Source organism: Pyricularia pennisetigena, chromosome 1, assembly GCF_004337985.1.
Source record: "Pyricularia pennisetigena strain Br36 chromosome 1, whole genome shotgun sequence".
Lineage (NCBI taxonomy): Eukaryota > Fungi > Ascomycota > Sordariomycetes > Magnaporthales > Pyriculariaceae > Pyricularia > Pyricularia pennisetigena.
The window spans coordinates 4,016,198-4,041,143 of NC_043740.1; the positions used below are offsets into that span (position 1 = coordinate 4,016,198).

At 51.5% G+C, this 24,946-nt stretch overlaps 9 protein-coding genes across 9 annotated transcripts; 5 read left to right on the forward strand and 4 right to left on the reverse strand.

Moving 5' to 3' along the window:
* Positions 1-2,610: 2,610 nt before the first annotated feature.
* PpBr36_07745 (uncharacterized protein) lies at positions 2,611-2,996 on the forward strand (the record flags this gene model as incomplete). Its single annotated transcript, XM_029894880.1, has 2 exons — positions 2,611-2,835; positions 2,931-2,996. 2 exons carry the CDS (start codon positions 2,611-2,613, stop codon positions 2,994-2,996), a joined length of 291 nt encoding a protein of 96 aa, XP_029748770.1.
* Positions 2,997-4,120: 1,124 nt separating this feature from the next.
* Positions 4,121-4,891, reverse strand: PpBr36_07746 (uncharacterized protein; the record flags this gene model as incomplete). The annotated part of the gene is made up of 2 exons (XM_029894881.1): positions 4,121-4,768; positions 4,871-4,891. 2 exons carry the CDS (start codon positions 4,889-4,891, stop codon positions 4,121-4,123), a joined length of 669 nt encoding a protein of 222 aa, XP_029748753.1.
* A 675-nt stretch (positions 4,892-5,566) lies between these two features.
* On the forward strand, positions 5,567-6,348 carry PpBr36_07747 (uncharacterized protein; the record flags this gene model as incomplete). Its single annotated transcript, XM_029894882.1, has 2 exons — positions 5,567-5,782; positions 5,917-6,348. 2 exons carry the CDS (start codon positions 5,567-5,569, stop codon positions 6,346-6,348), a joined length of 648 nt encoding a protein of 215 aa, XP_029748754.1.
* A 259-nt stretch (positions 6,349-6,607) lies between these two features.
* On the reverse strand, positions 6,608-8,980 carry PpBr36_07748 (uncharacterized protein; the record flags this gene model as incomplete). The annotated part of the gene is made up of 3 exons (XM_029894883.1): positions 6,608-7,910; positions 7,980-8,721; positions 8,947-8,980. 3 exons carry the CDS (start codon positions 8,978-8,980, stop codon positions 6,608-6,610), a joined length of 2,079 nt encoding a protein of 692 aa, XP_029748749.1.
* Positions 8,981-9,597: 617 nt separating this feature from the next.
* Positions 9,598-10,701, forward strand: PpBr36_07749 (uncharacterized protein; the record flags this gene model as incomplete). Its single annotated transcript, XM_029894884.1, has 1 exon — positions 9,598-10,701. The coding sequence occupies one exon, from the start codon at positions 9,598-9,600 to the stop codon at positions 10,699-10,701; it is 1,104 nt and encodes a 367-aa protein (XP_029748750.1).
* A 721-nt stretch (positions 10,702-11,422) lies between these two features.
* On the reverse strand, positions 11,423-17,647 carry PpBr36_07750 (uncharacterized protein; the record flags this gene model as incomplete). The annotated part of the gene is made up of 9 exons (XM_029894885.1): positions 11,423-12,271; positions 12,340-12,674; positions 12,739-12,827; positions 12,902-13,234; positions 13,314-14,158; positions 15,126-15,321; positions 15,890-16,047; positions 16,224-16,556; positions 17,024-17,647. The coding sequence occupies 9 exons, from the start codon at positions 17,645-17,647 to the stop codon at positions 11,423-11,425; spliced, it is 3,762 nt and encodes a 1,253-aa protein (XP_029748186.1).
* Positions 17,648-18,167: 520 nt separating this feature from the next.
* PpBr36_07751 (uncharacterized protein) lies at positions 18,168-21,357 on the forward strand (the record flags this gene model as incomplete). Its single annotated transcript, XM_029894886.1, has 2 exons — positions 18,168-20,811; positions 21,149-21,357. The coding sequence occupies 2 exons, from the start codon at positions 18,168-18,170 to the stop codon at positions 21,355-21,357; spliced, it is 2,853 nt and encodes a 950-aa protein (XP_029748185.1).
* A 463-nt stretch (positions 21,358-21,820) lies between these two features.
* Positions 21,821-23,055, forward strand: PpBr36_07752 (uncharacterized protein; the record flags this gene model as incomplete). Its single annotated transcript, XM_029894887.1, has 2 exons — positions 21,821-22,081; positions 22,147-23,055. 2 exons carry the CDS (start codon positions 21,821-21,823, stop codon positions 23,053-23,055), a joined length of 1,170 nt encoding a protein of 389 aa, XP_029748184.1.
* Positions 23,056-23,444: 389 nt separating this feature from the next.
* Positions 23,445-23,932, reverse strand: PpBr36_07753 (uncharacterized protein; the record flags this gene model as incomplete). The annotated part of the gene is made up of 2 exons (XM_029894888.1): positions 23,445-23,630; positions 23,771-23,932. 2 exons carry the CDS (start codon positions 23,930-23,932, stop codon positions 23,445-23,447), a joined length of 348 nt encoding a protein of 115 aa, XP_029748183.1.
* Positions 23,933-24,946: the final 1,014 nt, after the last annotated feature.

Consider the following 24,946-nt stretch of genomic DNA (forward strand, 5'->3'; position numbering starts at 1 on the left):
GGAGAAGATAAGGCCGGGATTGTGAATAAAAGACAAGAAACATAAAAGCTTAAGAGGAAAGGCAGAATCACAGTGTGTAAAGTCAAAGGCAGAATGCCGAGATCCAGTAACACGAAAGCGTTCGGGCCGGATCGAGAAAGACGAATTGGAGGGGGGGGACGTTTGGAAAAAGGTTTCTGCAGGCATGCAGGGAGGGTTGTGCGATGTTGGGATTGCCTACACAAGATAACGTGTTCTTGTCTACGTGGGGTACTTTGTCTGTGCAACTTAAGGTAGGCAGTCCAGGAAGGACCATGGTTCCCGAGAGCATAACAGAACTTCAAAAAACACGCATATGTATCTGACGGCTAGCTTATCCCCACTGTATGACAAAAATGAGTACCCGCGGACAATGAGTATAGACACCTACCCACCTTCCTAAACCGAAAAAGCAGATTACAGATTTGGCAATTTTGACCGGCAGTTTGACATTTTTTTTTTTTGTTACCCTCCGTAAGTCAAATACCAAGTACCTTAACTACCTACGGTTATGGTAAACAGTACCGTCCCAAAATCCTAAAGGCACCTCGAGCGAGGTGCGTTGCTTTGAGCAAACTGAGCTATCTGTCTACACTGTCAGTAGGCGGATCAATTCTTCGGCTCTTGATCCAATCTGAATGCTCTTATGCCAATCTACATCGCGCTACTCACTGATTCACTCCCAAGGGCCAGTCTTGAGACATGATCATTCCAATGTTCCGCTAAGCCGGCTTCCGTCTCTTCCACTTGGAAATCAAGAAAAAGGATCTGACTCGCTTTGAGGATACACAACTAAAAATATGGGATGAAGGAAGGCTCTATTTTTGCTATAATATGTATGCACTGATGTGACTCGTGAAACAGTGTCTATTGAGCAAGTTTTCTATGGTGCCCGGTGTTTTCATGCCCCATTTCTGTGAGCATTGGGGGACGGATAAAAATCAGGGATTCATAATAGGTAGCAGTGGCTGGTTGAACCGGGCAAGAATTTTGAAACAAGACTAAATCTCGTCACAGTGGCACTGCAATGAGACGAGGTGAGCTCACAACTTATCAGGAACATCACCAAGACCATGTGAAATCGTTTGAAAGGGCCTTTTGCTCCGGTCCCATCTTACTATGTGGAAAAATAACTACCCAGGTACCTGACCTGTTGTTTATCGAGAGCCCGATACATCGGCTGCGCGATCATCAATCTCCATCTTGAGACTTCCAAGGCAATTACCGCCCATCATCATCACAATGGGGAGAATATCTAATACAGAGGTTCTATATGATGACACTAGACGACAACAGCTGGTCAAAGCGCTTGCACCGAGATCCTGTTTTCATCCTAAATCGGAGTTGAGCTATGTTTGACAGACAACATGGCAGCAGGGTCGTACAGCAAAGATACGCATTATGGTCTAGCTCAAGCCGAGCAAAGTTCAGATCCTCCAAGGTAGGACGGCGAGGTTACTACTTACGCACCGAGAAGCCGGGCACTTATCTCCCTTGTAATAAGTGGGTTCAAGTTCTAGAACCACTTCTGGCTCTACTGTATACTGCTGTAGAACCAGAACTGAGGGTCGTTTCTTCTACTCATTTGGTGAAGCTTCCATATGTTCTCAGCTGAAGACAAGGGGTATTGTGTCGTCATGTCAGGCAAACTCTTCTTGCGCGAGATAAATACAAATGCTACCGAAGTCTAGTGAAATTGTTTCTACGCGCCAAACCCCATGTCAATCACAAACTCGGGCATGTGCCTCGCTACAAGGACTTACCAAGGTATTTCATCGTCTTTCTTCATTTTACAGGAAAGATCTTGCAACAAAACCCCCCCAATCTACAGCACTTACCACGCAGGGAGGAAAACGGGTGTAACCCGTCACGTCGTTCGCAGCCACCCCCACATTATGTGAGGCTTTGACGTCAGAGTTAAAGAAGCGGGGTTATCAACGACGATGATTGGCTAGAGGAGTGCACCAGACCCATTATCCTGGAAAATCAGGGTCCAGGTCCCTGCCTAGCTTTAGTTTGGTGTTCAATTTGATGATCCTTCAAATCGAACCAATCTATGTGTGTGTGGGTACATGTACACTACACCAAAATATGATGTCACGCAACCAACAAGATGCCAACACGACCATGACGAGGGGGGTTGAGATCTGCGAAATCGTCACTGCCTAGCGAATCTAGATGGTTTCGTGGACCCTTTGTGCATGATATGAGCGAAACTGGTAGTTAGTAGGGAGGAGGCATCCAGTAGGATCCCGTCAAGTTGTCTGTCCAGGCTGTGCAGAGAGATCTTCAGCCACACCTCGCTTGTTGTGCTACTTTGATGTCATAGTATGGCACCACAGTTGCGGGCCACAAGGGGACTAAGATGCTATTGTAGGCGACGATTTTGATGACTTGACGAATATATAAAGCCGTTGTGTTATCCTCCATCATCACTACCCTCTATTTACCCCAAGATCAACAAACAATAGTCATATCAGAAGCTTCATAAAAAAGCAGCAATCGCTCTAACCCCAAATCTCAACAAACCACTTCCAAACATATCAATTACTACAAACTCACACAAACCAACTCACATAAACCAACCTCAAAATGTTCGGTCGTCGTCATCACCAAACCACCACCGCGGCCCCTGCCCGCCGTCACCGGACTCACCGCACCCACCACACCACGACCACTACCACGGCACCTCGTCGCGGCCTTTTCAGCCGCCGTCAGCCCGTCGTTCACCAGAAGCGCCATGCCACCATGGGAGACAAGATCAGCGGCGCTTTCCTCAAGCTCAAGGGTTCTTTGACTCGCAGGCCTGGACAGAAGGTACGTGACTTTCTGAAACTAAACTTCACATGGGAACAGCTCATGTTGTACACAGCAAAACTAAGAGTGAGACTGACAAGGTGTGTTTCAATCAGGCTGCGGGTACTCGGCGCATGCGGGGAACGGATGGTCGCGGCAGCCGCAGGAGCTACCGCTACTAAGCGCGAGGCAGATCAAACTTGACAGATGTGATGGTTGCGGATGATTAAGCAAGCGTTGTTTGGTACTTTTTTTGAAACTATTAATCTATATGATACCCTGAGATGTTGATAGTATCAGATTTATAATGTTTTTATATCCACTCATGGAAATTCTCAAAATCACCATCCTTGTGCGCGACCCTTCGAGATGATGTTATCCCAGTTCTTTGCATACTGATTTTGCAGAGATCGCTCGCAAGTCTCTTTAGACGCTGTCTGTCTGTCAACCGTACGCAAGCGATATACAGATTCTGCTCACTGAGTGAAGTACAGTCCAGCCCATGAATGGACGTCCAAGTGGACCGCAAAATATCGGTACTCAGAGCCACCCTGCATTCAAGCTTTAAAATGCTTTTTTATTCTTTACCTACCGGACTTGGGTTATAAGTCCTTTTATGGCCCAAATCCCGAGTTCTGATTTGGCTGTGTAAATTCAGGGCCACCCTTGTCATTCATTCAAGGGCTGACCTGTAAGTACTGTAGTATGGAGCAATAGTTGATATTAGACGTTGATTCGAAACCAAATTGAATACAGCCAATTGCTACAAAGAAACTTATCGTTTCATGTTTTCACCAATCCAAATGGCACCAACAAACATGGTCATGACCAACATCCTAGAATTGCCCACGAGTAAATCTGCTGGGAATGTGGACTTTCATGCATTCATTTTCTCTTATTCTTTTTCTTTATTTTTCAAAAGAATCTGAAACTTATTCAAGGAATTAATGTTAGGACCACGATTGGTTCCTGACATGGTACGACCAGGACTATTTTGATAACCTTTGGGGCAGGCATAAGCGTGACGGCAGAGGCTCAGATCTCGTGAGGTTAATCAAAACATATAATGAAAAACTGTCGCCAGCGCGGAAAATTGCCTTTCCTCAACTGATAGCGGGTACAAGTTGCGACTACGAATCCCTGCTAAGTAACCAACAAATATAGTAGGCCTCAGTATGGCATCCAAAGTAACAGGTCTGATATTAAGCAGAATTAGTCTAGATACGAGTCTTGCCGTGAATCTACCATCTAAAAAAAGCATGCGCCTGTTCTCTCCCAGTAACCGCTAGCCCCACGATTTTATTGCTTATAACGCACGCAGAACATTATGGTTCTGTTCCTCCAGGGGCTTATATCTCTCATTGAGCGCCTCCTCAACGCTCTGTTCCAAGATGCTCTCCCGGCTCTCGAAACGCTGCTGCAACGCACGCTCAACGGCAGAGAGGGGGGCCTCAGCCGCGACGACCTCGGAGCCCCTCGTGGTAGCACCGGAGAGCTTGTCCTGAGCCCGACCGACAGCGGCCTTGGCCTTGTCGACCAACGAGGCCACGGCACCCTTGGTCGACTCAGCCGCGACAGGGACGCCGTGGTCGACCACAGAGCCTGCAGCGGTGCCTGCCGCAGCACCAGCCTTGGCCAGTCCGCGCACGACGGCGTCCTCCACCTCTTCCACCGCTTCGCTTGCGTCGCGGCTCTGCACCAGCTGTGCGAGCCTCAAGACCTCATGGTTCCACCGGTCCTTGGCTGTTTCGATGAAATCGGTCCGCGGGAGGACCGCCCGCGGAGGCCTGGACGACCGGGGGAGGATCTCGGGCTGGCGCGCATCGGAGGGTGCGGTCGTCGTATTTAGTAGGTGGGTTTGGGCGCGCAGAAGATCGCCTTGTGTTTGACGGTTACGCTGGTGGGCTTGCACGGCCAAATAGGCGATCCCCAATGTGAGCGTCACCCCACCCGTCTGGAAAGGAGAGGGATCGAAGAGACCAAGTTAGCTTATGGCAAACTATTGCAGCTGACGGCAAGCCCGCGAGTGATGGTTGCAACAGGTATCATGACGTACAAATCCTGATACAAAGCCCATGGTGTTCGGTCTGGCTGGTGCTGAGTAGCAACTGGGTATGGAAAAGAATATATTGGGTTCACGCCTTGTCTCGTTTTAGCCGTCAGAGGAGCAGACAATACTGCAATTGGGCACGAAGCTCTCGATTGTGTCAATTGACGTTTTGAATCATCGCATTTCCTTGTAAAGTCTTTGAATTGCGCTAAATTTTGAGAGCTCCAGCCTCAGGTCGGAGCAATTGAGAATGCAAGGTCGTTTTATGCAGTAGCAAAACAGTACCAGCTAGCTTGATTTCCTGTGCCGCCAGCACGGTCTATCTGGTCGAGGTGGTGACGAAATGCGGGTTGGGAGAACCGAACGGAAACACAGTTGTGGAGCTTGCTTGTCTTGACCGGCGGCTCACGTTTGGTCGCACTCGTATGCAGGGTAGGTACCTCTCACATGGTTACCTCAAACTAGGGACAGCACCGGCCGCGCCAAGACAAAAATTTCGCGACTACAAGCTACCGCGCGGAAAGATTGGGGCAAAAGGGATCCTCAATTGCAGCAACCGACGACATCAACACTTGGTCAATCATAACCATAACGACTGACCAGGAGCCCAAACAGAGCAACCTCCAGCCCCTGGGTAATACCGAGAGGAAATAAAACAACCAGTTCAGCTGCGCCGCTGTCTCGGCGACCAAATCAATCACAATGGCGGGCGGTGCCATGAGATACCGGACGCTGGGCCGGAGTTCAGCACACCGTCAAGCCCTCCTCCGCAACCTCGTCACATCCCTCATCAAACAGGAGCAAATACATACGACATGGCACAAGGCGAAGGAGGCACAGCGCTTGGCCGAGCATGTGATAACGCTGGCGAAGAAGAACACCGAATCGAGCAAGAGAGACGCAATGGCCATTCTCTACGTGAGTCGACAGCAGACAACCACAACTCTCTGGAGGACACTTGACCTCATAAACATAGCCTCCTAGGGGCATTTGACCATCTGTAGTAGTGTGATGATTTGCTGACGATCCCAAACTATTCTTTAAAAAAACAGTCACCACACGAACATATCGACAAGCTCATGAACGACCTCCGCGAGCGCTACCAGCACCGCGAGGGTGGCTACACCCGTGTCCTGCGCACGGAGCCCAAGAACAAGTACGATCAGGGTGAATCTGCCATCCTCGAGCTCGTCGATGGGCCCAAGGACATGCTGTATGCCATAACGGCTGCCGCCGTGGCCAGGGACCGCGCTCTTGGGCGTCCCCACACGCCGCTGCTGCTGCATAACCTGGCAAAAGTCACTCGATTCCGCGGCGAAAACGCCAAGGAGGAATTCGAGGCCATGGTCGAGCGCATGGCAGCGTTGGAACTTAGCAAGGCCAGGAAGGCGGAGCCGCTGACTAAGATGAGCCTCTCAGACGCACCTAACGTCCGGCCAAGCGCCTATAATGTTATCCCGAGGGTAGAGAAGACCTGGAGGTAAAAGCCCTCAAGGATAGGAGATGGTTTCACTGCAGGTGCACATCTCGTTTCAGAGGTATCGTAATGCCTTCACAGAACACATACGGATCTCGAACTTAGCGCCCTCAGCCAAGGGGGCGGCTTGTACATTACAAAACTGTACTACTGCAATCTAAAAAGCCTCCTGGAGAATTGGTATATACCAGGCATTTATCAATACAACATCGGCTACGTTGATATTCCTTTGGTGTTAGCATGTTCTTCCCGCGTGTATCTTGACCCTAGACAAAATCAAACGTATCTCCTTTCTCATGTAGCATTTTCCCCACTCTTGGCGTCCCGACAATCCGTTCCAGCTTCATCACGTCGTATTTAGAGAACATGGCTCTGACGCTTCCCTCTCCAGGCTCCAGTGTCATATCTTGTTCACTCCTGCCGAGACACCCGCCGGCGATCTCTCTGTAGAATATAGGGTTGTCGGGCAACCCGTAGAAGATGACCCTCCGAACCCCCCGTAGCTGATGGCGCCAGAAGTGGTGGCAGCGCTCCGTGTACAGCAGAACCTTCTGCCTGCCGGTGACAAAGTGCGACCTCGCTCTTGACATCTCTGACACTTCTGTGTGCTCCGAGATGACACCAAAGGAAAGACTCTGCGCGGCGGGGGATGTTGCAAACCAGTTCCGCACTCGTACAAAGTCCATGTAAGAAGGGATGAACACCAAAGTGCCGGAGCTATCCTTCGCCCTCTTAGTCAGGGATGGGACAACGGCCTTGGTGAAGTACTCGAACCGCGTGTCTGGTTCCGCGATGATGTTCTGAGCGTCAAAGCGGGAGAATGTTTGCTTGACCTTGACACCAAGCTGCTGGATGACGCCCTGGTAGTCAGGTTGTATCCTGACCTTTCCCTGCCAGTTGTGACAATGAACCCGCATCACCTCGGAGAGATCTGGATTGTTAAAGCTCGACAGCACCACCGTCTGCCTATAGTTCTTCGACTGGCCATCCAAATACCAACTGCGAATGCGGCTGAAGTCGGCACCATGGGCTTCCTTGGGCTGCCGGTTCAGGTGCTCAAAGATGTGTTCGACGTGCTCCCAGTTCTGCATTAGGATGGCGTCGGCCTGGTCCATAATGACAATCTCGATGGAGCTCAAGAAGTCGTGATCCAGATTCTTCTCCTCTGCTGAGCCCATTGCCATTCTCAGGCCGAGAGGGCTAGCCAAAAGTATGTCAGAGTTGTAGAATTGCGAGAAGAATTTTATCGTCTTTCGGGTGAACTTGACACCGAGACGGAATATATCGTCAGAATTTCCCTCAAACAGGTCTCTCATGTCTGCAGGTTTGTCGTTGGAGAACTTTTGCTTGTCCTTTGTCACGTAGGAGTCGTCGAAGCGTTTTCTGTTCTCCTGTTGGTCTACTTCCGTGAGGGAACAAATCATCTCTATCATCTTTGCGCACGAGTTCCGAGTCGGAAGCAGCATGAGAACCTTGGGTCGCGTGAACCCTTGGTCGCGAAACTCAAGATCTTGATCTGCGCTCTCCTTGGCGAGCTTTGCGCTGTTTTTGATGACACGGTCTCGAGTTCTATGGCCGGGGCATGGTGAGTATTTATCCAATAATTGGACAGGGGGTGTTCAATATTAGTAGACTCACTTGAAAATATGGTTCAAGGCATGAAGACAGACCAGTCGTCTCAGGTTGTCGCCGTTAGCCACAGTCCGTTGACAGTAAAGTGTGTCGTAATACTGAAAGAGTGGCGCAGCTAGGGCCTGCTCAGATGCGTCGAACTGTGGCCGTTGAGACGTGATGGATTCTTTGAGTTTTGGCTTGAGGATTAATGTTGCCGGATTTGTGACAGGCACAGGACCTGAGACGTTATCTGATGCCTCCTTTTGCTTTGGCAACGTCAATACTATCCTCGCCAATTTTGAGGAAAGCCTCTGGGAAACCCATTCGTTATTTGTGATGGACTTTATTCTCTCAGCAACCTCAGCTTCGTCTGGACTTGCAAAGTGAGAGTTGAAGGAGTCTGTGAGGTCTTTCTCATCCTCATCGTCGGAGCTTTCCTGGTCCATGATTTCATCATGGTCCTCCTCGGGCTCATCAACGTGATCAGCGTCCCTGTCCACATCGTCCGGCGCATCTTCACCGGCCGATGAACCTTCGCTTGAGTCGTCTTCACCCGATTCTTTACTATCATTCTCCCGATGATCTAGCTTTCGTCGTTTGACGCCAGACCCTTCAGACAGACTGCGCAACAATGTCATATATGGCCGAGTTGGGGCCTCTTCTGCGACACTCCCATCAGAGCTTTCCGAGTCTGAGACTTCAGAGTCTTCTTCTTCTGAAAGAGACCCTTCATCAGATTCCCTGTTGAAGAGGTTAACCACGGTTTCTGTAAATTGAAAGAAGGGAAAGACACGAAAAGGCCGAACATTTGCCTTTTCCTGTGCATCTCTTTGTTGTTTTGTATTTTGTGTATTGCGGATAAAAATGCCATCTTACTCTTTTTTGTCTTCAACTCGGGAACTGTCAAATCTTGGCCGTTTGCCGAACCGATTGACGCCTCCCCGACCCCTACCACGTCCCCTACCGCGAGAACCACCACCTCTGAACGAACCTCCCCGACTGCCACCACGGCCCCGTGGACCCATGCTGATGGTCTAGCTGCGCTGGGCTGTGGCTGATATGAACAGGCTTTTTTTTATTTTTATTTTTTTTATATTTTTTTAAGGGGGTAGAAATGGTAAAAGAAAACAAAAAGTATTAACAAAGAAAATATGACCAAGGTCTAATGCGCCCTGAGAAAAACTGCCTTGCTAGCCGCTTATACCTCAATCCAAAAAAAGTAAAAGAAAAAAAAGATATAAAAAGTTGCATGGATAAAAGGACGCCCTTCTTATCGCAAAGCGCCAAGTACTCTTATCATACTGCACACAACCTTGCCTAACCAACCCCACCATGCCGTCGTGCCCCACTCCCCACCAACACCAAAACGAAATTTCGTGTGGAAATTCAACTGGCCGTGAAGAGCATACCCGGCCGGCGAAGATTCAATACTGGACCCCTCCCCTCCGACGACCGCACACCCCCCGGAACAAAGAGCTTTTTGTCCAGCACCGTACATCCTACTGGTCACCGTCGCTGTCGTCGTCGCATTCTGTCAAACCACGGGGGAGAGGCAGCACCTCCAAACACCACCACCAACAAGAGCAAAATCACACAAGAAAAGCATCGGCAAAGAAGTATCGCACAAACAACACCACCCACCATGGCGGTCGATCACGATGACTTCCTCCACCTCTCCAAGCCGCTCGCGCCATCGGCCGTCGGTTTCAATGCCAATGTCGCTCCCCTCACAGTTACCATCCAGCCGCAGGCCATCTTGTCAATACTAGATCACGCCGTGCGCCGGGACATCCGTGACACCCAGGCCACTCGCGTCATCGGCGCCTTGGTCGGCGTCCGCTCCGAGGACGGCACCGACGTAGAGGTCCGCAGCACCTTCGCCATCCCCCACACTGAGAACGAGGACCAGGTTGAGGTCGATGTCGAGTACCAGAAGAACATGTTGGCCCTGACCCTCAAGGCCTCACCCCGCGAGTCCCTGCTCGGGTGGTACACGACCACCCATGAGCTCAACTCCTTCTCGGCACTGATCCAGAACTTCTTCGCCAGTCCGGAGACGGGCACCTTCCCCCACCCGGCCGTTCACCTGACCATGAGCACCGAGCCGGGCGCCGACATTGAGCCGAGGTGCTATATCAGCGCCCCGGCTGCCGTGAGCCCGGACCGCGCTGCCGATTCGTGCTTCTTCATCCAGGTTCCGCACCGCACACCCCCGACCAACGAGTCGGACCGCGCCGCCCTCGAGGCTATTGCCGCCGGCAAGGACGACGAGGCCCGCACCGCCCCCGTCCTGTCTGACATCGAGGCCCTCGCTCACTCGCTCGAGCAGACCATTGACATGCTGGACCGCACGTCCGAGTACGTTGGCGCCGTGTTGGACGAGGAGCGCGAGCCCTCGCACGCCCTCGGACAGTACCTCATGAACAACCTGTCGCTGGCCCCCAAGGTTGACAGCGTCAGCATCGAGCATGACTTCAACAACCACATCCAGGACGTCCTCATGGTCTCGTACCTGACCAACACCATCCGCACCCAGGTCGACCTAGCTCAGCGCCTGGCCCTGGCCAACCTTACCGACAAGGACGAAAAGAAGGAAGGCGAGGACGGAAAGGCTGAACGCGGAGGTGGGGGCCGTGGCGGCCGTGGCGGGAAGCGTGGCGGTGGCCGCGGTGGTGGTCAGCAAAGGGAACCGAGAGAGCCGAGGGAGCCAAGAGAGCCTAGAGAGCCTAGAGAGAGTGGCGAGTAGATGGAATTGTCGTATGTTGATATAGACTAAAATCAAGCCTCATTCGCGGTTCCCGCCCGCTGTGACGGTGCCGCTCAGGCACACTGGCTTCGACTTGGACGCCGCAAAGGCATTGGTTTTGGCTTGAGAGACCATGAAGACGAGACGACGAAGACATGTATTGGGTTTGGGCTAGCCAAAAAATCCAAGTTAGCATAGAACTTCTCAACAGGGTTGATACGGCGTTGATGGTAACTGAATGAGGAAAACACAAAAAAAAAAAAAAAAAAAAAAAAAAAAAATGTATCATCGAATTTTCCCACCTTAATAGTTGGCGAGGTTACGCAGCCGGCAAGTTATCATTGTCATCTATTCATGGAGGCTCCGATGCTGCAGTTCAGAGACACTCATGCTGGTACATGGGTATGTCAACTTTATCCGGGAAAGGCCGGTATAGAGTAATTTGTCTTTTATTTTCTTGTTGGCTTCTTAAAACGTGTTTTCTCCTTTTCAGATGCTCGCAGTCCAACCAGACCGTTCTCCTGGTCCGTATTCATCGCCCGCTAGCCAACCTGTAAATCCCTGTTTAAACTCCGCCATGCTCCCGTAATTTAACTCAAATAGCAATGCCCGCCATGTGCGCCACGAAACATTATTCTTTTGGTTTTCATCAAAATACGCTCCATGCATGATCCAACGTTCTCCGCTCGAGGAGAAGTTCCACCACGCTGATCCTATCCTACTAGGTTGATGGCTTCTGCGGCAGCGTGGAGGGATTACCATACGTAGGCAAATGACTGAAAGTGGCGGTAGGCCCGACGGAGTGGCCCTGGCCCATCGGGGGCTTGTTTGGCATACGCTGTGGAGGGTTGTGAACCTGTTGTTGTTGGGGAGGATGCGGGAGGTGAAGTCCAGGGGGCTGATGCTGGACTGGATAGATAGGCTGCTGGGGCAGTTGTTGGGTCATCGTTGGCTGCTGCATTTGCGGAATCACTGGGTAGTGCTGAGACATAGAGTTGTTTGAACCTTGCCTCATCATGGTGAATCCATTAGCCATCCCAACATATTGAGTTGGATGGGCGCCTGCGGATTGCTGACCATAATGCATGGGCGGGATTGCGCTCATCATGGGACTCCCCGCCTGAGGCGCCGTGTTTGGACCCGCAAACGGTCCGCTGGGAGCAGGCACTACGGGGCCATGTGGCATAGACATCGGTGCCGGCCCCGTCCCTGGGATGAAGGATTGGGTCTTGGGGTTGAACCCGTGCCTGTTGTAACTCCCGGGTATTGGATGCTGACTCTTCGGGTCATGTGGGTTTGTGTGGCATGGCAATTGGCCGTATGGATACGGGATGCTCGGGTTTGGGACAGGTCCTGGCACAGCAGCCGACGCGGGAACCGATGCAGGCATCGAAGTAGGCCCTGATGGCAAGGGTCGACCCAGATAGGGAGCCTGAGGCTGTTGACCGTTGAATTGCTGATGGGGCCAAGGCTGAGGAGACACGCCCTGTGCTAAGTTTGCATAAGAATTTCCTGGCTGAGCTTGAGCTTGCGCTGGGTATCTTCCGGCGTTCAGCTGAGCGCTCGAGTTCTGTAGGGGGAAGAATTAGTCTGTTGTCCTTTCTGCTGCCATACTCTGAACGATTTTGTATGACTTACCGCCGGCGGATGTGCATAGGTGGGGCCGTAGCCGCCTGGGGCCATTGGCGTTGTGTAGGGCTGGCCAGATGACACATACATGGGTGCGTAAGACGGCTGAGGAGGCTGCTGCTGTGGTGTGTACGGGGCACCATTGCCCCCTACAGGCACGTGAACTGGAGCCCACATGTGAGGTTGATGGGGGTGAGTATAGTAAGGAGTATACAGCGAACGCGAATCGAAGCTCTCGGAGTCGTCTCGTCTCTGCTTCCCAGTCTTGCCCCTTTTACCCAGCGCAGACTTGTCCCTCGCGGATACGGAACTTGCCCTGGATACTCCAGTACTGTCCTCATTATCTGGATGATTTGTGTCAGAATGTCGCCTTTTTCATGAATAAATAAATAGCCTTTCCTGACTTACCAGGGCTAGATGTCTCCGTCTCTGTCGTGGTGCCGAAGATCCTGAGCCTGGCCTTGTTGTAGGCTTCTTCGCGTTCCTCACGGGTAAGCCTGAGGTAATAGTCAGCACACAACGACTTGAGAAGATATTTTATGGAATAATAAATGAAGCATAGCTAACTTACTTCTGATTTGTATTGGCATTCTTATCCTTGGAGTCGCTTCCATCTTCCGACGTTGGTTTTGATGGGCCAGCACTTGCGGGCGCCGAATCACCCTCTTCGCCACGGCGCATGATCTTCCGCGGCAGCATAGCAGGAGGAGGTGTGCTGCTCGTCGACTCATTGGCGGCGGCGATACTTTGTAACGAAGGGGGAACACGACAAAAGGGTGTGCGATAGATGCGAACCGCCCCTGCAACTGCTTCAAAAGAATGCGTCATATGATAATAGTCCGCGAGCTTGTGGGTCAACAACCGACAAAAAGAATTGCTGGGCGGCAGATCCATGAACGGCTCCCTGGTTTTGGACGTCAGTCTACGAGACGAGACTCATAACAGATTCTCCTTTTTTTTTTTTTTTTACGGCAGATACTCACTTTGAATCCTGAACAAATTCTATTACCTCCTTCTCCAAGCGCAAGAGAAAGATGCGGTCTTTTGAAGACTTCATTGCCTCCAGGAGCTTCTCGTCTGGATTCTGGCTGTAGAAGCCATTGAAGGATTCCTGGTTAGCCTGTGTGGTTGACAGCGGATTGGCTCCACTGGCTGCAGATGGTTGTTCGCATGCGCCGCCGTCAGGAGTAATGACCGCGCCTCGAGGCTGTGCCACGGACACAGAGTGCGGCGCGATGGCCCTTGGGGGCATATCGCCTATTTGAATGGTGCGTAGACGACCGGCAACGTCGGATCCCATGCGTGAGTTCGCAATCTGCGAACCACGGATTGAAAATGCATCGTCTTCGTCGGCTGCAGCTTTTACGCTAGCGCTGTCGTCGGGTCTGAGGGATTCCTTCTCATCCAGCACGTTGAATGTCGTACCAGATGTGATGCTCTTTCCATCCAAGCTTGGCGGTTTGGTGCCAAATTCTGAGTTAGAGTCTGCCTTCTGAGAGACCACATCCGACGGCGTCTGGCTGTTCCCAACGGCGCTCGATTGCTCTGTTGATGTTGAGCCTGAACCATTAACAACGAGACTCGGTGGCTTTGCTCCCAGCTTCAAGTTTGTCAGGCCTTGAACAACCTTGTCATCCACAGCGTCTTTCTCCACGGGTGGTGACTGTCTTTCGTATCCATCGCCCATGGCACTGCCAAGACTATTGTTCATAGGCAGCCTAGAGGGGCTTGTAGAAATTGCCATCTTGGGCTCAACTGAAGGTTTTCCGTGAGAAGGCATATTCTGGCGGGCCCCATTCGTTTCGGCTTCCTTTGGAGAAGCCACAACCTATGGTAATTGTTAGTTTTACCATCCCAAGTTGGCTTATAAGACAAAACTAGCAGGATAAATTGCTAAGTCCTACACTAGCGAATGAGAGTTTCTTGCTCCCGGACATCGTCTGCAACACAGGAACCGATGCCATGCTAACTTAGGATGCACCTTCAAGATTCCAAATGGAGGAAGCAGTCCACAAAGCGAGCCGGGCCAATACGGTTTCAGGAGTCGAGTTCGTTTAAGATACCTGGTCGGCGAGATGTAACACTAGACAACTGTCAGGAGATAAGACAGTCGGCGTTGGCCTTGGTATAAATCGAGAAGCTGGAAGAATCAAGACGGTCCGCGGAGAAAGTTGACACAGGCAATCATCGTTGTAAGGTCGTAGCCATTATAGCGGACGGGGACTGTCTCGAAAGGTCTTTCGATGCGACTCGCAGAGAGCCCAATTCGACCGTGTATATTTTTCGTTCGTCAAGCACCCTTTTGTTGTAGCGGTTGAAGCGAATGCTCAAGTAAAGGCCAGGCTGCGGTTACTCCTCGCTCCAGGTTGTGGTTGGGAAGGACCCGATTTAGAGACTAGAAGATGGGCGTCAATATGCGCGGCTGACGAGTGGATGACGACTTTTGCGAAGTTGGGCTGTATAGGTTCGTGGACGCATGGCCTGCGTTGTATGCTGTGAGGTGGATGGACCGGTCAAGTCAAGCGTCGCACAGCAGACAGGCAGGCAGTCGAGAAAAAAGAAAGGGCTTGGGGTGTCTTACCCCCAAGACAGCGATGACTGCTTGCAACCGCTGCACAGCTGACACTCGGCGACAAGACTTGCAGTGTCGTTTTTGATTCCAATTGTCGCTGCGAAAGCCTGCGACTGCAATTCGTAAATGCAGTTGAATGACAGGAAGTCGGGCACGAAGTTGGGAAACAAAAGCACTATATGGACTAACTGACTGTCCCGATGTTGGCGACTGACTGGCTTACGTTACCGTTGCACGCCTTTTTAGCACTTCCGCACGCAGAGCGGTGATTGCGGCGCAATTGCGGATGATCAAAGTAGCCAGATTCTGGGTGCGTCGGCGCTGGTTTCCATGTCCTCTCGCTGGCGAAGCCGTTCCAGGATGGCGACACACACAGGTTGCCTTGCTTGTTAGTCGTGAGGTGATCGTGGGTTTCTTTTCTGAAAGGTCAATGTCGTCGGATTATTAGATGGGGTCGGGGCTGCACCTCGCGGCAGTGGTGGCATAGGATTTCTCCACCACCTTGGTTAGTCGGCAAATTCAGTACCTCACGCGGTGCTGGATCTTGGAAAAAACAAGGCTGGGTCACGTGGTCGTTGCCGGTCCACCATGCCATCACTCACTCCAACAACCGAACCGTGCATTGTCAGGTACCTACGTGTAATGCCTCGTCTGCCTGAAGGCACTTACCACGACATCATTGCATGTGCTATGTTCGTTAATCCGCCCCTACTCGCTTCAGTATCCTAGCCTGCAAGAAGCAGATCTATAACATTGATATTCTTAAGGTACCGATTGTCGCAAGGCTGCAACTGGGAGTTCATACGAGAGAAGGAAAAAAAAATAGAGTGACAATCTTATACAACCTACGTCAACACAATGTATCGTGCTGGTGGAGGACGCGTGGGCCCTTCCAAAACAACTCCTGCAAACACTCAATGCCAAAAATGCTTGAAAAGAGATAAGTTTTCACTGTTTCATCTTCATCGTCATATCTTTCAAGCTGACCTTCTTCGAACGCCACTATTCATACGAGTGCAAGGCCGCGCCTCAAGAAAGGCCCTACGTGCCGCGTCCATCTCGCACCCAGCAGCTACTGAATCCCAAACTACGTCCAGAGCTCTCAGATAGTACTCCAGACTTCCTTCAGAAAAAGTATGAACTGGCTCCCATCAAATGTATATCTCCAATCAGTAATGAACGCTAATGCTGTATAGAGCTGGTGTTGCTGATGCCGAGCTGGCAAAGAGAGCAGCCCAGAGGGAAAGTGAGTCCCGGGGGCGTCGATTGAGAGACAACGACAAGGAACTGGAATCGGGGCCTTCCGGGGCTCGTAGCACACAGAACCGGAGGAGTTCCCGTTCTTATGATTCCACTCCCTCTGGCAGGTCGATCTCTCCTGCAACATCCAAGCCTGGGCGTGAATCGATGTCGCCGCAGCGGGTAGAAGCGGAGTCTCTTCAAAGACGATCGGACTCGCCCAGGTCTGATCGGAGCTACTCCAGGAGCTTGAGCAGGTCCTTATCCCCGGTATCACACGAAGGACGGCGTGGGGATCAGTACCGCGATTCTTCCCAACGCAGATATTCATCGCCAGAAAGACCGCTGCGGGAACCACAGCCACATAAATCGCATGGCCATCGAAAGGACAATGACTTGAGGGATCGATCTCGATCTCCACAAAGATATCAAGACAGTAATCGCGGACGTTTTAACGAAAGGCAGCGGCAACAATCGAGGTCACCCAGGAATGAGCCCTCCATTGATGACAAGGGAAGGAGAGCTGGCGAGGCCCGGCAATACAGAGATAGAGGCGATCAGTACTCAAGGCCGGATACAAGGAGAGGAGGTTCACCTCCACAATCGAGTCTCTCATCACGAAGGGAGGGGGCGCCGAGAGAGAGAAGCTTAAGTCCCTTTAGCAGGAGACTGGCGCTAACGCAGGCTATGAACCGGTGATTATGGCATATTATGGGGCCGAAGGCTCGTGATAGGGTATCCTAGGAATCAATCAGAGGGAACAGAGGAGGAGAGGCAAGATCGAGTATGGGAAGACTTTCGCAGGCATGCAGAAACCCATGATTATGGTGGCTTGGAGAGTGGTCAAATCAAATCAGCCTCTCTTTCCCTACGACGTTCCACTTCCTCCTCCTGTTCTCGCAACCGCAAACCCTCCACCAATGCCGCACCGTCAATCTCACCAGGCGCATCGCCTGAGGCTGACCCGACGGCGGCGCCAACTGCAGGTGCCTTCTTAGCAGACAATCTCTCCCTGACCAGCCTCGCAATCGCATTGTCTGTGCGCACATTGAGTACCTCCATTTTTTTGTCCAGTTCTCTCTTCAAGTCCCAATTAGGTTTTTTCGGTTGTAGTTTGAAGAGATCGATGCCCTTATCGTTGGCTTCGTCTTCTTTAGCTTGCTGCCGAACCTCGGCCTCAACTTCGGCCGCCTGCTCCTCCAAGGTTGGTTGGTCCATGGTCTCTGTGGGTGCATTCTCGAATCCTAGCTTGGGCCCTCTGGTCTCCGGGTCATAGTTGCGGCCCGACAAGTGCAGCCGGGCGACATCCTTTTCCGGTGGACTTGCTTGGCGCCCTGTTGTTGTCGCGGATGACGATTGCTGATGTTCGGTTGCTGTTGATGTTGTCGGGTCCGACTCGAAGTTGTTTTCATCGGGTTCTGGCTGTTTTCGTTTAAGAGACTTGAGTTTGGCTAGACGGGCTTTGCGCTCGTCGGCAGCTGCGCTGAGTGAGGCGTGTGAAGACATAATTCTTGGAAATGGGGGCGGGTCGTAGATGTCCCTCCACAATGCTGAGGGAGGTCCAATCCGTTCGCAAGTAAGTTTCAGGTGCACTAAATCGAGTTATTCTTGGTGCCTGTAGCTGCGCTGCCAGTCTTGAGTTCTTTGGTTTCTGGTGTTTGGCTCGTTTGATTTTCTCCTTGATCTCGAAGATGCTGAGGAAGAATGATTAGGTTGGTAGGCACCTGCAGGTGGGTGGACCTTGAATGTCGTGCCACGGTTCAACGCGACGCTTGCAGCGGGTGGTTCTTTATCGATAAAGCAGCTGATTGGGAAATTTTGCATGTTTACCGCGTAGGAGATAATTCGAGACCCACCACACCCTGGACAACGTCCATCTTCTTGCAAAGAGTTTGGAGTTTGGTTTCGCAACTCTCCGGGCTGAAATGATAATGGTTCACTGGCCCCATGGCATGGCCTCCTAATATCTATTCTGGGCACCTTGTAGTTGCCATGTTCATTCATGATATTTGCTCTTACACGCCAAATGCAGCGATGGCGGCACACGAGCCTCCCGCTCCTGCGATGCACACGCCCACGTCTTCTCGGACTACGGATGACAGAATATCAGTCGCAAATAGATTCCACGCTGCGCCGTCTGTCGATCAATGGACGAAATGATAATCCGCAATCAAAGGTGCAGGATGTGTCGCCATTGCTGCAAATAGAACACGCCAGAATTTCTCACACAAGTGGCCAAACGCCAGAACACGTTGGAGACAGTCTACGGCTGTCCAGAAAGTCGCTCCCTAACCTGTTTTCACATAGTCGAAAGGCAGCTTTTCCAGAGAGGCGGCGGCTGTACCGGCGGCACCAGTCACTACGGAATGCTCGACTGCTCGAGGGCTTAGGCCCCTCAAAAGATCGTCTTAAACGTGGCTTTGGGTTACCGCGAGTATTTCTCACCAAACCGACGGGTCTTCCCCAGTTCAAGTCAAGGAGACAATTCAAGGCGGCGAGAAGGCTATATGTCATTTCTCACTACGAAAATACTCAGATTGTGCGCCGGATACGCCCCATCAAATGTTCGTTGCGAGCCCGTCGCGCCAGGCTGGCTTTTATCTTGTGGAAAAGGGCAGTCGACCAGGCAAAAGTTTGGATATACCGCCTTGACCTGCCTGCAAGCCCCAAGCCACCCAAGATAATAGGCCACTTGTCGCTTCAGAAAACCATACCAGAGATCCGGGAAGAGTGGAATCGGTACGTCGCTGGCAAGAGGATCACAAGTCGAAAACTGGGAGTGATACTGCTTTGTACGCTCAAAACTTGCCCTGACCTCATGCCTCGACTGATGGAGGCTATATTTCCATCCACTCGCTCGCGGCTCCCTCACTATATGATTGAAGACATATTGTGTATGGCAATCCTGCGTTGGCACAAGATTGTTAATGGCAAGATGCAGAATTCGACGGGGCTTGAGCAACTGACGGCGATTTTCCGTTGTCTTCGGGCTCTGCTACGCGGTCGTCCAGTAGGCCACATACACATGCGATACGATGCTACGACAATTCTCTTTCAAAACCTCGCCTACAACGACCTCATCCCGCTCTACAACATTTGTAACAAGAAGCGATATTTACACGCCACCCAGAGCTTTTTGCATCTGGCCGATCGCTTCGCGAAAATGAAAACAATAGAAGACAAGAACCGAGCGATTGACATCTTGGGGAATTTGGTCGGCGATAAGCGACGAACGTTCAACATCAACAGTCCCGCTAGCGCGAGCATCTGCACCTCGATCCTGAAAACCGATTGGCCCACAAAGGATACCAAGCCTATTCAGCTCGCTCAGCGCCTGCTGGCGCTGGGCCTACAGCCCAACACCTTCATATACGGTACTCTCGTTACGTTGATGTGGAGAAGTGGCGAGCTCCCAACAGCATGGGCGATTTATGACCAAATGGCGCAGCTGGTGGAAATCAAGGACTGTTCCGTTTATAACACCTTGATGATTGGGTCTCTCTGGGCAGGTGATATTATGTCTCTTGGCCGGGCATTTTCGTTGGCAATCCAACGTTCACTGCTTGAAGCTAGCGACTGGGGTACTTTTCTCACTGTTCTTTGGGCGTGGCCAACGCCAGATCATGCATATCCAGACAAAATCGGTATCGACCGCTCGGCCAAATTTCGGCTCATGCTCGAGGTGTACTCTCGTGTTTTTTACCTCGAGCCCCTCAAGTACCTCATAGAAAGCCCGGAAAAGGAGGATTGGGAAACATCAACGAGTCTGGTGGACAGCATGCTTTCTCAAGGCGTTGATCACCTGGGTTCGGACTTTGTCCCGATCATTAGAGATATACCAAGCCCATACCGACCAGACGGGCTCATGAAGCCGACGAACCATGTTCTAAAGATAATGACGTCCGCATATGTTAGGGGGTTGAGTGCGCCCTTGAAAGTGCTGGAGTTTTACATACGCTTTGACAAACTGCTCAAGGACGGCGACCAGCTTGCCACAGGTCTCACACGCAAAAGTACTACCATTCACAACTCCATCGTCAAGGCTCTGAGCTCATTCGACATGTCTCGGCCCGTCGCCTACGAAGTTCTGAGGGATATGCTCGAGGCCCACGGCACCACTGCTTCAGCGCAGCGGAATCGTTCGCTGATTAAGGGGAATCATAAAAATGGCTATGCGGCTCACCAGCATGAGCGGCCAACAAGTTGCTTACCACGCCCCAATCGGGAGACTTTCAATATGCTTATCAATGCGCTCATGTTCGACGGGCAGATCGAAGAAGCGGAGAACATGTTGCAGATGATGCGCGATCAAGGCATTTCCCTAGATATCGTCACGTGGAACACACTCGTTCGGGGCTATGCGCGGATGCAGGATGTTGATGGAACAGTCAGGTCCCTGCAGCGGATGGAGCAGGAAGGGTTCCAAAGCAACGACCGGACTATATCGGCCTTCAACCGGCTGAGCGTCGCCAACCGGAAACTGGCGCTGTCCAAGATGGAGCTGGTGATTGAGGAAAACCGGAAGACCCAGATCTCTGGCGACTACAGCACCACCGTCAGCAGTAATGGGGAGGTAGAGGCCTCTGAAGAGGTAGTGGATGAACTACAACGGGAGATTGAACATATCTCCAGCGTCGAAGCAAAACGAGGCTCCATTGGCAATGAGAGGCGTTCGATTAAATAGCATGTATGTCTATAGAAATCAGAGATTCGACGCATAGATTCAGACGATGTGGCAAGAATCTGTACATTACGGATATGAGGAGTTAGGTTCTGTACCATTGATCATGGGGTTTTGTATGGCTGTAATGACCCGGTTGGGGGGGGAGGGGGGAGCGTTGCGTATAAACCCCAAATGTATTCTAGTTAATATAGGTATAAAATTTTGTTCAATCTTTGGTTGCCAGACAGATAAGACATCATCTGCGGTGTCCATCTATTCAGGTAAACGCCATAACTTACTAGACCAAAGTACCTGGTACCTTGATTGCCTTGCTTTCAAGAAAGTCCGACGGGGCTGGCTCACGGGTATTGGAAACAATGCGACCCCGATTGGTCAATGTAGTAACGGCTTTGGCGACCGATCCACACCAAATTCATTCAGCACACGAGCGGGCTTGGACAACGATGTTACTTGTCCGAGAACCGAAAAAGTAATCGGCTGGGCCACCTTGGCAGTCAAATTTTCATCAAGCTCCAGCTCCGAATTTCATTAGGTCTAGGCTACAGTAGTCTAGTCTGTCGCGCTCTGTGCCTTTTTTCAGCGCAAGTGACATTAGCCACCTAGTTTCTGGGTCTTAAACTGCCTCTCCATTCCTTTGTTCGTGAGGTGCAGCTAGAATTTGACTTTCTTTGCCTTTTTCTCGCCTCATTTACCTGCCTACCTGGGTAAACTTCGCCAAAGTAGCCCCACCACACCCGAACACCGAGGCAGGGGTCTATCCCGCATTCCAATTGCCACCCGAACTGCCCGTCGCACTCCGACTTGAGTCTGCGTGAGAACAAAGACAAATAAAATACATAACTCCCTACTCAAAAAGTCGTGAGCGAGTATTTCTCCCGACTCGCCGAGGACTAATTTCTTTCCACGCAACCCATTCCACACAACAGTCTCTTTTTCACAATAGGCGTAATTGCCGACGCCGCTTTGTCGTCAGCGCAACAAAGAAGAAACAAAAGATGTCGTTCTCTAGCCTTGTCCAAGACCTGTCCCTCCGCGACGCCAACGGTGCACGCCGACGAGGCCTGCCGCGCGGGGACTCGTCCGCCTCCACCATTGACGATGGTGCTTCGCGGACCTCGCACATCTCGCGTGCCATGTCATATGCTAGCACGGCGGCCACAAGCGTCAGCATCTCGGGAGACATCTCTAGCCAACTGCATGGCGGCTACAGCCACCCGCTCGCCAGATCTTGGCAGGCCGAGAGGCAACTCACCAAGGTAAGTCTCGCAGCTCCTGCTACGATTGATACCCATTAGACTAACATGATGAAACCTACCCCTAGTCCATGCTTATCTACCCATTGTTCATCTCCGATAGCGACGACGAAGAAGTCCTCATCCCTTCTCTTCCGGACCAATACCGCCGCGGCATCAACAAGGTAATCCCATTCCTTGAGCCTCTCGTGCACAAGGGTCTTCGTTCCGTCATCCTCTTCGGCGTGCCCATGCGTCCTGGAACCAAAGACGCTCTTGGCACATCAGCCGACGACCCTCAGGGCCCCGTTATGCGCAGCATCCGCGCCATCCGCCAGCGCTTCCCCCAGCTCTTCGTCGTTGCCGACGTTTGTCTGTGCGAGTACACATCTCATGGACACTGTGGCATTCTGCGAGACGACGGTAGCCTAAACAACCAGCTGTCGGTTGATCGTATATCCGACGTCGCCATCGCTTACGCCCGGGCCGGTGCCCACTGCGTTGCCCCTTCCGACATGAACGACGGTCGCATCCGCGCCATAAAGCTCAAACTGATCGAGGAAGGGATCGCTCACAACACCCTTCTTATGTCTTATGCCGCCAAGTTCTCGGGCTGTCTGTACGGGCCGTTCCGCGACGCCGCTGGCTCTGCTCCGAGCTTCGGCGACCGCAAGTGCTACCAGTTGCCCCATGGCGGTCGCGGGCTTGCCCGCAGGGCCATCATCAGAGACATCAACGAGGGTGCCGACGTGATCATGGTCAAGCCCGCCAGCCAGTACCTCGACATCATCAGCGACGCCAAGGACCTTGGTAAAGACCTCCCCATAGCCGCCTACCAGGTAAGCGGCGAGTATGCCATGATCCACGCCGCTGCAAAGGCTGGCGTTTTCGACCTGAAGACGATGGCTTTTGAGTCAACAGAGGGTATCCTGAGGGCCGGCGCAACCATCGTGGTCAGCTACTTTACCCCTGACTTTCTCGACTGGCTTGACAGCTGAACGAACGTCTTTGATGTTATGCGCATATGCTTTCTATAAAATTGTTATTCTCCCCTTCCATTTGACGATATGTTTGTTTATAAGCTCTGATGAGTTTTTCATGGCTGGGCGTGATTATAATGGCATTGGGCGTTTCGGGTAGAGTGGGCATGGCGTTCTTTTCATCGTTAATATATAGTCACGTTAGATCAAAAATATATCTATACTAGAACATTGCTATGGCCTGCAATGAGGTGATTTTCAAGTAATATCTGGGTGGTTTTTTTTTTTCCCCCACGTCTGGGTAGAACTGATCTTGTTTGGCGACCTCTCCTATGACAAGACTACAATGCGCAAAGTCTTGGCGACAGAGCTGATTTCCCCATAATCTAAGGTCTATCCTAACATCCTTAGCCCCAGGTGGAAATCGCAGGCTTCTTCTGAACTTGAGCTCCGCCGCGCCCGCCTCCAAGACCCGGAGCTTCTCGGCCGCTTTGGCCCCGCTCCATAGTCACCTCGTCGCTTTCCCCGGCGATATTGCGGACCATTTCATTGTTGAAGTCACAGGCTAGCACGCTGACGTCGTCCACAATTATCTTTAGGACAACCAGTACAAGAGAACACCAGTTAAGAGACCAGGTAACCTTTTTTTTTCTTATTGATGAAATGTACTACACAAGGGAAAAGTTAGGCAGTGGGGACCTTTCGGTGTAACAATTCGCATCATATCAGTTACCAGTGAGCTAGCAGAGCGTTCCAGGTCGGGCTCCGTTGACGACAAGAGCTGGCTGGCAAGGACGCCGAGGGAGAGAGATTTGGATGAAATATTGCGGCGAAGATTGATGTTGTGGAAGTGCGTTTCCAAGCAGGCCTTTTGCATTCTCTTCAGCGTCTTCATTCTTCTGGTCTTTATCCGAGTCAGCCTCTTGCTTGATGACTAGAGAGTGGCTCCTGAGACGCATGGCTTTGGCGAAGTTGGATAGGTCGTTCTGGATCGTAGATCGAAGCCGTCTCGGTGTATGATCTTCGCTGTCGGTCATGGCGAAGAATTGATCACCATTTGCGCCGTCCACTGCGGCTTGATCAAGGGTCAGTAGTTATTACTCGCATGAAGGAGAATAACGACGTTGCTCAGATTTGCATCTGGCGTGTCAGGCCCAACTTGGGGAGGATATGTTGGCAATCAGCAATGTGTCTTCTCGACATCCTAAAGCACGACAGGAAATGCGGCTGGCCAGGGCCCGAGATCTCAACCCGGAGCACATCTGTGCTGAAGACGTTGCCGCCGTCGGCCAAGAACATCTTTGGTGCTACAGGTTAAAATGATGCTGATCTTGGATCCGATAGTGTCGCACTGGCAAAACAAAAAACAACCTCGGTGGTGAAGCGAGGGCAGAGATTGTCCTTGGTGGGGAACGAGATGCCAGATATGGTCTCAAGAACAGAGCATTTGCCTGAAGACTGATTCACTACAGTCGATGATTTGTGGGAGATCGATGAAATGACTGATGCACTGGGCCCGGGTTTTTGAGTCGGCCTTTTGAAAAAGTCAACGGGGAATCCATGTATAATTCCCAGTCTACCTGCCAGCTTCTTCAATCCCACATCTGGACGGTTTCTGCGTGCTACCTTGACCCTTCCAGTCGGCCAACGAAGACATATACCCGTCCGCGAGATCGTATACAAGGTTTTCCTGGTTTTCGACATGTTGCCAGGTAGTGAATTTGTGGAATACGGAATGACCATGGGGAGTTTTTCTTTACAAGGATAATGACTGTATGTTGTACACGCATGCATTGTGACCTACCCTTAGTCTACATTAACATCGCGGACCTCATTCGTCTGTCGAGCTTCAAAATATGCCACAAAATAGAAGGCCGCACTCTGCATGTTATCCGACGATGTCGATAGT